The following is a 14,062-nucleotide window of genomic DNA, read 5'->3' on the forward strand; positions in this document are numbered from 1 at the left end:
GGTCTGGTATGAATGATGTGATTTTTTTAAATTACCGATGAATTTCAAAGAACATGTTTTAGTTTTTACTGTGAGAAAGGCCCTATGCTAGGCATAATGGGATTGGGGGTGTATAACGGAAGTAGATGGTGTGTGCCCCCAGCTGTGTGCAGCTGAAGGAAGTGGGTAATGAGACGATCCTGCGGGGTCACCTGGGGACAAAGAACAACAAGCCTGGCCCTTTCTGTCATGTGGCTCTCAGATCCTGGCACACAGCAGGGCTTCAGTACAAGGTGGTTCCTTGCCCGACCCTTCTCTCCTTTCCCACTGAGTTGGAGAGAACGGAGAAAAGTGAAGAACCCAAGAGACAAAGGAGCAGGGAAATGGAGTCCTTAATGAAGAGGGTCATGTTCTTCTGTGGCTAGGGAAAGAAAAGTGGTTCAAAATTGGCTCTGGATTGAGAGGAGCTCGCTGACCTTGGACTAGGAGTTCCCTAGGCTGTAACGCCATGAGAGCAGGGAGAAAAAGACCCAAAGTGGGTATCCAGGGTGGGCGGTTTGTCATGAAGATTCTTTGCCATGGCAAGATGACGCTAAGGAGAAGGAAGATCTTGCCACTCAAGGACCAGGACAGTCAGAAAAGGGACGGTTGAAAAAAGAGGTGATCTAGAATGGTTTCCAGTGCTCAGCACGGGGAGTGCACTCCAGACTGTTCGTTCAGTTGGCATGATGCAATGGGGGAAGAGATGAGCTGGTAAGGACATGCTGGCAGGGAGAGGAGAAAACAGAGAATGGGAGGGATCCTAAGAGGGGGGTGTTAAGACAGCATGTGAGCACAGGAGAAAACCGAGGTGGGAAGTTTTTAACAAAGGGCAGGAATAGAAAAAAGAGCACTAAATAATCGAGTCACCTACACCAGTATCTTGCCCCTGAAAAGTAAGCGGGACCTCAGGAACGCACAGGTACTGTTTTCCAAAGTGCCTTATTTGACCTGGTCCCAAGGGAATCACCTAAAGAGCTAACAGCCTGATAGTGGAGCATTTTACAAATGCTAAATATACTGTAAAAATTCCAAAAATAATACTTAGGTTTGACTCTGGAGGCAATTACCTATTATTCTTGGGATTCTTACAAATACTGTGTGTTGAAATGAACATTCTGTGGCCCACTTTCCATATCTATCCCCAGAAAAGTGTTTTGGGCGCTGTTTTGCTGAAACCCCCTGACATTTGGCTTCCAGCTCCTCCCGGCGAGTGAGTGGGTAAGGATCGGGTTAGGTTGGTCACACTCCTAATTGGCTCTGCTCTCCTCTTACCTCTCTGGGCTGCTTTGTGTTTGCTTTCTAGGCCAGTGGAAGATCTTCACCGAAGGAGAAGCTCAGATCAGCCAGATGTGTTCGAGTCGTGTGTGCAGAACTGAGCTTGAAGATTTGGTCAAGGTTTTGTACCTGGAAAGGTCTGAAAAGGGCCACTGTTAGAGGAGACAGATGGTATTGGATAGGATAGAGCAAGAAAAATCAAGCCGCAGCTGGACTGCAGGCTTATTTTGCTTAAGTCAACAGTGCCCTAAAACCCCAAACTCAAATGCAGTTTATTATTCACGCCATGCACAGCATAACTTGCTCCTTTATGTGTCAGTCCTTAAACATCTCCTCCAAAGAGACTGGGAGAGTCTTGAATTATTTGTGGGAGGAAGAGGGATAGAACACCACAGCACTGCTCTAAGTTTCTGGGAGAATCACATTTCTTTACAGGTTAAAGAGTAAACAAAACCCTAGGGTTTCTATCTAGAAAGTTATTCCAGTGAAAGAAACAGGAGAGAAATGCTTAGTAGGAGTTCTGTAGTACAGAGAAAATATTTGTATGAAATCATACTCTTTGAATTTTAGAATGTCTTGTGTTTTTTTAAAAAAATTAACACCCCATCCTCACACACACACACACACACGCACACACACACGCGCACACACACACACACACACACACACACACACAGACTAAACTGCAGTCTTCATTCTGAGGCACAGCCAGCATAGATTCCCCCCTCCTTTCTCTTGCCTGGCTCCCAGGTCGCTTTGAAGTTGTGGGTACTCAGGAAGATAAAGAAGGAATTGTGAGCAAAAGGCTCAACCCTTAGGTCAGTGGTGTGGCTGCTAAAGTCACTGACTCTGATGGAAGGGTGAAGAACAAAAACACTATTTCATGGTCGCATTCCCTTGGAAGCGATAATTAACATTTCCCTGATGAGACCGCTTCGCTTTTCTCCCTGAACCTGTGGGGGCCCCCATCAAAAAGTGAGAACTGGGTAAAATCTTCAGAAACCGAATCCACGTAAAACAAAATAATTGTTGAAGTAAACGGTTGGTCAGTGTCAACAAGGCAACCGTATGTGGGTTCGAGTCAATAGAACTCACTGACGAATAGCTGGACACTCGCTAATTTCCTTGATGCCCTAGTTCGGTAGCCCAAAAATTGAAGTTAAGTGATTAAATTCTAGAAGCTCCTTAAGAGGGCAGTTTTCTTCCTTCTCCAGTTACAGGAGCTGATTTTGACTTTGCAGAGGGGCCCAGTCCTCCCACATCTTCTGAATGTTGCCTCTTCAGTTAGGAGAATTACTGCTCCTTTGAGGAAATGGAAATTCTGATAAGGATCTTTGTTCTAAACCTTCCTACCACTCTCCTCTCATCCACCAAGCCCAGATCTGAATCGTGAATCCTAATCCAGGCTGCTCTGAAAACTGTCTCTTTGCAGCTCAATCCCAGAAGTAGAAGCTCTCCATTCTGAGGCCTGGCTTTAGAAATCATCTTTGTGACAAAACTCTGAATTCTCCACAAGGATCTCAAGCCTGCCTCCTAGATTTATCCCTTCTGAGGGGCATGAATGAACTCTAATGAAGACTCAGAAATATTAGGGGCCCAGAAATCCTGTATTTCCCACTCCGTGACCATAGGGGAGAGGAACACTGGTTTCCTTACAGCATTTGACAGCAATCGGGCCCAGTCTTTATGGCAACCTGGCGTAAAGGAGGCTGTTCTCCTAAATTAGGAGACACAGGAGTGCCTCGTGGCCAGGCCTTTATGGGATAAGCCTCTTACCAACCTTTCCTTCATATTCTCCGCGGGAGAGGGTGGTAGGACATCCAGGGGCTGAAAGGCCACAGAGCATTATTGCGGAGGAGGGGGACGACGGTGTTCAGCAGCTGCTGCCTCCCTCCCAGAGGTGGCAGTATTTCCATAGTGTGGAAACGAGTAACTGAATCCCAAAGCAAGCGGTGGTTTCCCCTTCTGGATGACTCACCCCAAAGCCTTCCCACCCAGGTGTTCTCTGAAAGCTCAACCATAAGGGAACACCCAGAGAGCTTCCCTAGATAGACTTCTGCCCCCGGGTGCTGGGACACACCTTTACAAAGTGCCGTGTGAAGCACAAGCTGGGGAGCTGTGCTCGGCCAACGTGGAAACCCAGCGTTCGGTGTCGTGTAGGCAGTGGGACGTGGGGAGATGAGGCCAAGCCACCTGTAGTTAGGAGAGGAATGGATGTGGTTCTTCTTGTATATTTATTTGTATCATAAACACTTGGAACAACAAAGACCATAAACACCACTTAGCAGTTGTAGGCATGTCATAGTTAACTCGTGTACACAAGTAAGAGTAACGTCACAGTATTAGCCCTTTACTCTTCTCACGGGACATGTACCTAAATAGGGTACTTATTTATGTAGTCGCTGTAATTCTGGATTTTTAAATTAATAAAAAGGTGAATTTTGAAACATCATCTGCAGGAATGCTGCGTGAGTGATTGACTCTCTGGTCGGTGCTGACCTGGGACTGGGTAGCAGGTGATGGGTGGGCTCGGCTGTCTCCCACTTGGCTGGACACCCCTCTCAGGCTGTGGCATCGTTGTTAAGAGTGGGGACTTTGTGGTTGGCCTACCCGTGTTTTTGATCCCAGCTCTGTGCTTAACAGCTGTGCCAGTGTCCCCATCTATAAAATGGGGATAATGGGGCACCTGGGTGGCTCGGTCGGTTAAGCCTGCAACTTCAGCTCAGGTCACGATCTCATGGTTCGTGAGTTCGAGCTCCGCGTCGGGCTGTGTGCTGACAGCTCTGAGCCTGGAGCCTGCTTTAGATTCTGTGTCTCCGTCTCTCTCTCTGCCCCTCCCCTGCCCACGCTTATTCTCTCCCTCTGAAAAATAAATAAATATTAAAAAATATGATTAAAATGGGGATAATTGTGGTACTATTGCCTTTTGCTTGCAGTTGTGCCGTGAGGCTTAATTTAGCCAGCGCATGTCAAATGATTACCAAACGTTCATTTATGACCATGGATATTCAAGAAGGGCACGACAGTGAAAATGGCCATTTATTTCTGGCTTCCACTTTAGGCCAAGACATTTAAGAGATTGGGGGAAAGAAGGCCATTGGCTTAGGTTTCAGGAAGGCCTCAATTTCGGTGTGCTGCTCGGTGGCACATTTTTATAGGAAGCAAGGTAAGAGTTTCATCGTATATGTTGATCCAAACTAAGTTCCCTCAGACCCCTAACACTGGTTAAATTTGTGCCATCACAGAGGCCACGAGAGCCGAAATGTCAGATAATATAAGACAGAAAACTGCGCTGGTGCTAGCAACACAGAAGTCATTGGTGGTGAGATGTTGGCAGAGGGATGGGAGCAGGGGCCAGCAGTGAGTGGAGGAACCACCCTTTGGAGAAGCTTCATTACAGAGAGTGGAGAGCTAAGGTGAAGGAAGTAGCTGGAGAAGGATACGGGGTCAAAGGAAAGTTTTTGTTTTAAATATGGGAGATACTTGACCATGTCTGAATACTAAAGGAAGGGATCCTATAGAAAGGAAAAGATTGAAAGGTATGGGACAAAGAATGTTATCCTGGTGTGTGAGGTGCATGGGAAGCCATTTTCGCATGCTGAGCCCTCGAAACCCACAATTCTTGACCTACGACCTGGACTGAATTTTGGCTTCTGGGTGCCAACCCCTTACTGTGCATTAGCTCTACCTAGTTCCCCTCACCTCTGTTAGCTTCCCCCTACCCTTACACCCAGCATCTTCCGGAATGGTGGGTTCAAAATCCCAACATTACTCCACCTCCAGTGGGGGAACCACATAGAATTCAAACCCCATATGCTGGGTCCCTCTGGCACTCTTCCCTTTCCCTCACCCACGTTCAAATTTCACTGAGTCCTAGTCATTTGGTCTCCTAGACGTGGCCCATCTTTACTGGTTTTTGCATATCTCTCCTCTTGCAGGATCTTTTCTTCTCTGTAGTCTCCACCTCCCGGTGATTCCCAGGAAGTCCCAAAGATTATCTCCTCTGGCCTCAAGGATACATCCTGCTACCACATGTTACCCACGCTTTCATTCCTTTCTTGCTTTGGACCCCCACTCTGTGATGGGCACCTGCTGGAGAACATGGCTGCCCACTGCTTCTACCACTGCCCACCATGATATGACTGGTGGGTGCTCCTTCTGCAGGCCTAGATGTGCCAGCAATGGTGGCGGTGCTCCAGAATCCTCAGTCTTCCCCAGTGGCACCGTATCCTGTGCACAAGCGGAGAGAGTGTCCTCCTCCTTCCCCACCCGTGATGTTACACTTTGCCACCTTACACTGAACCACTTTAACACGTAGTCCTTGAGTTTGTGTTACGTAGACCAAGTCAGGGTCTTCTTGTGCCTCAGAGTCTCCTGGAGTTTGCGTGCAAACGAGTCCTTCAAGTTCCAGTTGCAGCCATTTTGTCAGGGTTCAGCTGCCTGTAGGCAGAGCCTGTGCTGAGTATAAGCCTCTGAGACAGACATGAGACCATCCTCCTAATCCTTCTTCCTTATGGTTCACATGTACTGCTTACGTTCCCCACTGAATCCCTCCTGCGGATTGAATGCAGGGCCCCACCCCACCAGTCAGCCAAACAAGCTCAGATACCCCCGAAACCTCTCCATGGGAGACAGGACTCCCTAAATGCAGAGCTCCAGCTCCAGAACACTGTCTCCCAAATATTTCATACACATTTACAACTTCAGGCCTTTGTATATGCTCTTCCCACCACCAGACTGTTCTTCCCTCGCCTTTGGATGGCAAACTCCTACTCATCCTTCAAGAACCCAGTCGAAATGTTACCTCCTCTGTGGAGCCTGGCCTGCTCCCCTTCTGGTTTGCCACCATATATCCTTTCTCCCCTATGTACTGTATCCTTCTACCGGGCCAACTCTGATCTTCTGGAACTTATCATGTCCTTAGTACTTCTGTGCCTTTGCACGCAGCTCCCTCTGCCTGGAATATTCATCCCCTGATGTTTCTACTTAATGAACACCTACTCCTCTCTTAAAAATCGCATTGCTCATCTCAGACCTGGTCCACCTGTTTCAGGCACACTTCGTGTACCCTCCCGCATGCTCCTACAAAATAACCAAAGCACTTCCCTCGTGCCTGTCTCTGTAATGCAATCTGTTGACCTGCATGTTTTCTTAGTTAATCTTCACCACAGCACTGTGTGGTACATCCCATTACTGGCCCTATTTTAGAGATGAGGGTTGGGGAGCCTGGGTGGCTCAGTCGGTTGAGTGTCTGACTTCGGCTCAGGTCATGATCTCACGGTCCGTGATTTCGAGCCCCGCATCGGGCTCTGTGCTGACAGCTCAGAGCCCGGAGCCTGCTTTGGATTCTGTGTCCCCCCCTCTCTCTGACCGTCCCCCGTTCATGCTCTGGCTCTCTCTGTCTCAAAAATAAACATTAAAAAAAAATTTAAAAAATAGAGATGAGGACATTGAGGGCATTCACCTTGTACATGCCATTACAGTTGGCCGTTCAATAATTTGGGGGTTATAGGTGCCAGCCCCCCCCCCCCCATGCACAGTTGAAAATTCACATATAACTCCTGCAAAACTTAACTACTAATAGTCTACTGTTGACCAGAAGTCTTACGATAACACAGCCGATGAACATATATTTTGTGTGTTATACGTATGATGTACTGTATTCTTACAGTAAAGTCAGCTAGAGAAAAGGAAATGTAAGAAAAACATAAGAGAAAATACTTTACAATACTGGATGGACTATGCAAAATTTGCATATTTAAGTGGACCTGTACAATTCAAACTCATGTTATTCAAAGGTCAACTGTATGTGTAAACATGATGGATTTGCTCAACCGTGCTCTCCCTGATTAGACTGGAGAGCTCTGAAAGGACGGAGACCCAGGGACCAGCACTTTTAGACATTCAGTAAATATTTGGCAAGTGAATAGTCAATCTAATGAGATTCCTTCTCTGGTTGAGAAAGCAAGCAGTCCAGAGATTACTTAAATATCCAGGGGCTACCCAGCCCTTCGGAGCATCTTCTCTGTAACCCCCTCTAAGAAAAACTAATAAAATCTTGGTTAACAAACACAAATGAAAAAAGTGCTTGTTTGCATTGCAAAGTGATTTGCCATAAGGCGTCTTTTAAAATAACTCCCCTCCACCTCATCAAGATAAAAAGCTTCTGCACAGTGAAATGAAAAGGCAACCAATGGAATGGGAGAAGATATTTGCAAATGACATATCGGATAAAGGGTTAGTATCCAAAATCTACAAAGAACTATCAAACTCAACACCCAAAAAACAAGTAATCCAGTGAAGAAATGGGTGAAAGACATGGATAGACACTTTTCCAAAGAAGACATCCAGACGGCTAACAGACACATGAAAAAAATGCTCAACATCACTCATCATCAGGGAAATACAAATTAAAACCACATTGAGATACCACCTCATACCTGTCCAAATGGCTAAAATGAACAACTCAGGCAACAAGTTGGTGAGGATGTGGAGAAAGAGGATCTCTTTTGCACTTCTGTTGAGAATGCAAACGGGTGCAGCCACTCTGGAAAACAGTATGGAGGTTCCTCAAAACGTTAAAAATAGAACTACCCTACAACCCAGCAATTGCACTACTAGGTATTTATCCAAGGGATACAAGAGTGCTGTTTCGAGGGGCACACGCACCCCAATGTTTATGGCAGCGCTGTTAACAATAGGCAAAGTATGGAAAGACCCCAAATGTCCATCGACAGATGAATGGATAAAGATGCTGTGGGGGGTGCCTGAGTGGTTCAGTCGGTAAAGCGTCAGACTTCAGCTCAGGTCATGATCTCATGGTCCGTAAGTTCTAGCCCCACATTAGGCTCTGTGCTGACTGCTCAGAGCCTGGAGCCTGCTTCAGATTCTGTGTCTCCCTTTCTCTCTGCTCCTCCCCCACTCACTCTGTGTTTCTGTCTCTCAAAAATGAATAAATGTTAAAAATTTTTTTAAAAGATGATGTGGTATATATACACAATGGAATATTACTTGACAATCAAAAAGAATGAAATCTTGCCATTTGCAACAACATGGATGGAACTAGAGGATATTATGCTAAGCGAAATTAGAGAAAGACAAATATCATATGACTTCACTCATATATGGAACTTAAGATACAAAACAGATGGCCATAAGGGAAGGGAAGCAAAAATAATATAAAAACAGGGAGGGGGACAAACCATAAGAGACTCTCAAATACAGAGAACAAACTGAGAGTTGCTGGAGGGGTTGTGGGTGGGAGTATGGGCTAGATGGGTAAAGGGCATTAAGGACTTGGGATAAGCACTGGGTGTTATACATAGGGGGTGAGTCACTGGAATCTACTTCTGAAATCATTATGGCACTATACGCTAATTAACTTGGATGTAAATTAAGAAATAATAAAACAAAGCCAAACAAAACAAAATAACTCCCTTCCAAAAAATTTTTTTACAAAAGGGGGTGCCTGAGTTGTTCAGTCAGTTGAGCGTCTCTTGATTTCGGCTCAGGTCATGATCTCACGGTCACCAGCTGGAGCCTTGTGTCGGGCTCTGCACTGACAGTGGGGAGCCTGTTTGGAACTCTCTCCCTCCCTCTCTCCCTGCCCCTCCCCTGCTCTCACTCTCTCTCTCAAAAAATAAATAAACTAAAAAAAAAAAATTAAATAATAAAATAACTCCCAAATAATCAGATTTACACATAGATTTTTTTCCACGTTTGAGGCATAGGCCTCACAGCAGTGAAGCATTCTCACTAAAAATATTATCAATATTGTGGATGACAAGTAGTATCTATATTTCTACATAGCTATCATACTGTAATGTAATATTTAGAAGAACTGTAGTGCATGTTACAATACTTAGACCTCTATCCGTGTGTGTGTGTGTGTGTGTGAATAATTAGACTCAAACATGGTGTGTGTGGAGCTTTCACAAAATGGACAATACAAGAACCCAAGGCCTGGTTTCAAGTTAATGTAGATAACAGTGCGGAAGCGTTGCCTCCAAGTATAAACAGTCCCCAATCTAGGAATGAAGTATTGACCCCAAAGTTAGAATCCGGCAGGCATTTTCTTATAGAAACATTTGATTTGATGCTTGGATTCCCGGGCCAGTCCACACAAGCCTCTTGAACCCTGAAGGGAACCAAGTTATATATATAGTACTAATTAGTACCTGCTTAAGCTCAGTCCTGGGGGCAAGGGCGGGTGGTGAGGAGTCGAGAGGAATGAGCTGGGAGGTTCCTTTCACCTTTCTGGGTGGGGCCGCTGCGAGGCGGTGAGCAGCAGGCTGTAGGCAAAATGTCAAAGACAAGAGTTTGTGCTTGACGGCCTCTCCACGCACTCTCACGCACTCTCCAGTCCAGTGCTGTCATTCTGCCCTTCACATCCAGCTATCCCAGACCCAGGCCTGCCTTGCTCCACAAAGAACCACAGGCTCCACCAGTAAGGACCTCAACAATTAGACCCTGAATGCCTTCAGGACAGCCATCTGGGCCTTAGGAAGGAAGCACATTTAGTGAAGTGAGAGAGTTGCTGAACCCTCAGATACCATTTCACTTTTAAAGACTTTATTACTCTTGGGCACCTGGGTGGCCCAGTCGGTTAAGCAGCCGACTTCGGCTCAGGTCATGATCTCAAGGTCCGTGAGTCTGAGCCCCGCGTCGGGCTCTGGGCTGGCAGCTCGGAGCCTGGAGCCTGCTTCGGAGTCTGCGTCTCCCTCTCTCTCTGCCCCTCCCCCAGCTCATGCTCTGTCTCTCAAAAATAAATAAACATTAAGAAAAAATTTTTTTGAAAAAGCTGGGTTTGTTAAAAAATAAATAAATAAAATAAAGACTTTATTGCTCTTTATTACCCTCAAAATGAATTCCCCAATTACAAAATTACAGGCAGAGGGCTTAAGTCAGTGAAAACCTTCTGGCAACAGAGGCAGTATGAGGGAGGTGTGTGTGTGTGTGTGTGTGTGTGTGTGTGTGTGTTGGGGTGGGGGAGCAAGGTTTGCTAGGCGGGGGGTAGGGGCCAGGGACGTAGGCAGCTTTCTCCTTTTACTTCCGAACCTACCAATTCTCTGAAATGCCCAGGTCTGGGTTTGTTTCTGGTGGGATGTAGCAGCTTCCATGGTGGTGGAAGCCTGGTGAGGAGGGAGGGGCTGCTCCTCTAATGGCGTTGTTGAGAACTGTCTGTGCGGCTGTCCACTGGCACTCACTTGGCCGTGGCCATGAGCTAGCCCTGGAAGGGGGCACTTAGAAATGAATTCTGAAAATCGGGAATGTATCCATGTAGGCAGAGCCCTTCATCAGGAGGTAGACTGAGAAAAAAAGAAAAACCCTGTAGAAGGGCTGTCACCATTTGCAGTCTTGCAATCAAGATGTTCACCTCTGTTCAAAGAATCACCACAATTAATAATAAAATCAGTGGCAGATGGGTGGCTCTGTTGGTTGAGCATCAGACTCCTGATTTCGGCTCAAGTCATGATCCCAGAGTCATGGGATGGAGCCCTACATCGGGCTCTGTGCTGAGCGTGGAGCCTGCTTAATATTCTCTCTCTTTCTCTCTCTCTCTCTCTCTCTCTCTCTCTCTCCCTCTACCCCTCCCCCCCACTCTCTCTCTCTCCCCCCAAAATAAATAAATAAAAAATAATAAAATCACATCCGAAGCTTAAGGTCAATCCTAGTGAGGACTCCGCTCCTATCAGGATACCAAGAGAAGACAGGGAATTAACACATGCAAATGATTCACATTTCTTTCCCTTTCTCCCTGTTCCCTACATCTCTTAAGCTCTGATTCCCTATCTGCAAAATGGGATAAGAATAGTCCCTGCTTCAGAGTGTTGGCGTTAGACTAAAATGAGATAATGTACTGCGTTCGTGATAGTGACGAGCCCATAGCAAGCGCACAGCAAATTCCATTTTTGAAAATTCGGTGAACCATTTGTTCTTGAACTCCCATAGTCCAAAGAAAGGGGAAAGCAGCCAAGGCTTGGCTTTTTTTCAGGCAGAAAATGGAACCTGCGCCTTGTCTGGAAGGAAGTGTCAACCTGGGATAACTAAAAAGCTGAAGCCCTCTGGGGGTCCTGGTATAGAAAAGGAGAGAGGATGTCCCCACCGGACTTCAGCCAGGCTTGAGTAAGAGCAAGAATCTGATTTTAGCACCACAGAGAGGAGGAATAAATCTACCCACTATAATCCGGGAGTTGTGATCGCTGCAGTTGGTTTTAAAATGTAACCACATGACTACAAGGTAGGAAAGCCTGATGGACCACGTTTTTTGTTCTGAAAAAAAAAAAAATGACCTGGGGATTGTTGATGACCATAATTTCAATAAAAGCCCACAGTGTGGCATGTGTCATGGCTATTACCAATGTGCATTTAACTTACAACCTGTAGTAATAGAAACACTTCCATTTTAATGTTTTTTTTTAAATTTATTTTTGACAGAGAGATAGACAGAGCATGAGTGGGGGAGGGCCAGAGAGAGAGGGGACACAGAATCAGAAGCAGACTCCAGGCTCTGAGCTGTCGGCACAGAGCCCGACGCGGGGCTCGAACTCACGGACCGCGAGTTCATGACCTGAGCCGAAGTCGGACACTCAACTGATTGAGCTACCCAGGCGCCCCAAAACACTTCCATTTATACGTTCATTTATGGAACACCTCCAGAGGACCACGTACTGTGCTTGGTTCTGGGCTTCCGATGGTGGACAAGGGAGGGCTGGTATTTGCCTGCACAGAGGTTATGGTCTACCAGAGAATACAGACACTGAACAAGTAATTCCAAGGGGAGTGTGAAAGGGCAAGACCAAGGTATTATGACAGTGTAGCTCATAAGGACTTGTCCTTCTCACGCGTGGAGGAACAAGGAAGATTTCCCTGAGGAAATGACACTGAAGGTGAGGCTTGAAGAAGACTTAGGAGTTGGGTTTCCACACTACATTCTGTTTGCAAACAAGGTTTCACTGCTTTGAGAGAGTTTGAACAAGGATTGGACTGCCGCATGGATTCTTCAGGTGACTCCTGTTACAATGTAGGTGCTCCTGGTAGGGGACAGCTGGGTACCCACTGTAATTCCTCCCCTATAAAGAAATTCCGCTGGGGCCGCTGGGTGGCTCAGTCAGTTAAGCGTCAGACTTCAGCTCAGGTCGTGAGTTTGAGCCCCGCCTTGGGCTCTGGGCCGTCAGCACAGAGCTCACCTCAGATCCTCTGCCTTCCTCTGTGTCTGCCCCTCCCCACTCGTTCTCTGTCTCTCTGTCTCTGTCAAAAATAAATAAAAACATTTAAAAAATATGAAAAAAGGGGAAAAAATTCCACTAGCGAAAATAGAGAGCAGGGTCCTAAGGGGATGGAACACAAGACATAAAGTTTGAAGGAGGAAAAGGATATGAATCTGAAGTATTGCCTGAAAACTCAGCCTTAAGTGCGACTCTCCTGAGGGGATGAGGGAACCACATGGGTGCTGCCGTGGAGGCAGCGTTGAACCAAAGTGGTTAGTATTTTATCACTGACACTGTTTAGAATTTACTGGAGCATGGTGATAATAAAAGCCTGACTAATTTTTCGTTAGTTCTACTATTGTTTTAAATTCCCTGCCAACAACGTACCTCTTTATTGATTGTACCCTGTGGACTGCTCTCGTCCCCCACCTCAGCCCTCCCCCTGCCCCCCCCTGCCGCCATATGTCATTAGGTGGCAATCGGAAAGAGGTTGGAGAAAGGCAGACAAAGTTTTCAGCCCGGTTCTTGAGAGCTTTTTACCCTGCAATTCTAAGAAAATTAGCTCTAAGAAAATTAGCTCTCTCTTGGGACAGGGCCTCTTCTCAAGCGACTGAAGTCGCTGTACACTTGCCTTATTAGGGCCAAGGAAAGTGGCCACTTATGGCTCTGAGGTCATGTCAGGCAGAGAGGACAATTGAGGCAATCAGCTGGTTTTGGGCAACTCAAAACCCCCTTCTGCAGGGGCTGGCCAATTGTTTCCTCAAATGTCTCTTCTGCTTTGGCTAGTGGGGATCCAGTCTGAGTATGATTACTCTCCTGGATCTGAAACAAAGACACAATCACATGGGGTGGGATTGGAAAGGACCAGATATTAACCCCAAGCCACAGGCAGGGGGATGCCTGGAGCAACTCAACAGGCTTGAGGAGGCTCTGATGCAATGCAACGGGGAAGGAGGAGGGTGTTTGGTTGAAAGGAAAAGGTCAGTGTGCATTTGAAGTCAGAACTGTGGCTGATGGGACGCCCTGAAGTTTTGGAAACTGAGGACAAGCTCCAAGAATATTGAGACATGCTGGCAACTTTGGAGAGGGAACCCCTCCAGAAAAACACAAGACAATTCAAGCTGATTGAACGGCTTTGGATAGAAAGCGGGACTCTGGGTTGGATGGGATGGGGAAGGTTTGCAAACAAGTAGAAGGGGAGGAGATTCTGGGAAGGAACAAAGGGAAAGGAGAAGCTTGAAAGAAAAGGAAGTCTGAAGTCATCTGCTAACGTTTGAGAGTAGATATTACTATCTCCTCGCCCTCCCAACAAACGAAGAAGTGGGCCGATTTGGTCTTGATCACATATTTGGCAGCTTCCTCCTTTCTTTCAGCCTCCACCCCTGGTGCTCAGTACCTTCTTTTTTCCCCTCGAGTGTCTTCCAACACTCAAGAACATTTAGGGTTTGGCTCTTTGGAGTGGTACCAGCCAAACAATAATCCATCAAACTTTGGCTACTGTCATAAATACGAATACAATTGATTTCCCCAAGCACACATGGCACTCCAAATGCTGA

At 46.4% G+C, this 14,062-nt stretch overlaps 1 protein-coding gene across 8 annotated transcripts in view; it reads left to right on the forward strand.

Annotated features, from left to right (window-relative positions):
* The window catches only part of CHRDL1 (chordin like 1), a 122,496-nt gene extending 118,748 nt beyond the window's left edge, over nucleotides 1-3,748 (forward strand). For all 8 annotated transcript variants that reach the window (XM_081793663.1, XM_081793661.1, XM_081793662.1 and 5 more), the window contains one exon: nucleotides 1,325-3,748. In XM_081793663.1, the coding sequence (XP_081649789.1) occupies nucleotides 1,325-1,455 (131 nt within the window). In that variant the 3' untranslated portion in view covers nucleotides 1,456-3,748. The remainder of the gene's footprint in view (nucleotides 1-1,324) is intronic.
* The last annotated feature ends 10,314 nt before the right edge of the window (nucleotides 3,749-14,062 follow it).

This window comes from Panthera onca, chromosome X (assembly GCF_046562875.1).
Source record: "Panthera onca isolate mPanOnc1 chromosome X, mPanOnc1 haplotype 2, whole genome shotgun sequence".
NCBI lineage: Eukaryota > Metazoa > Chordata > Mammalia > Carnivora > Felidae > Panthera > Panthera onca.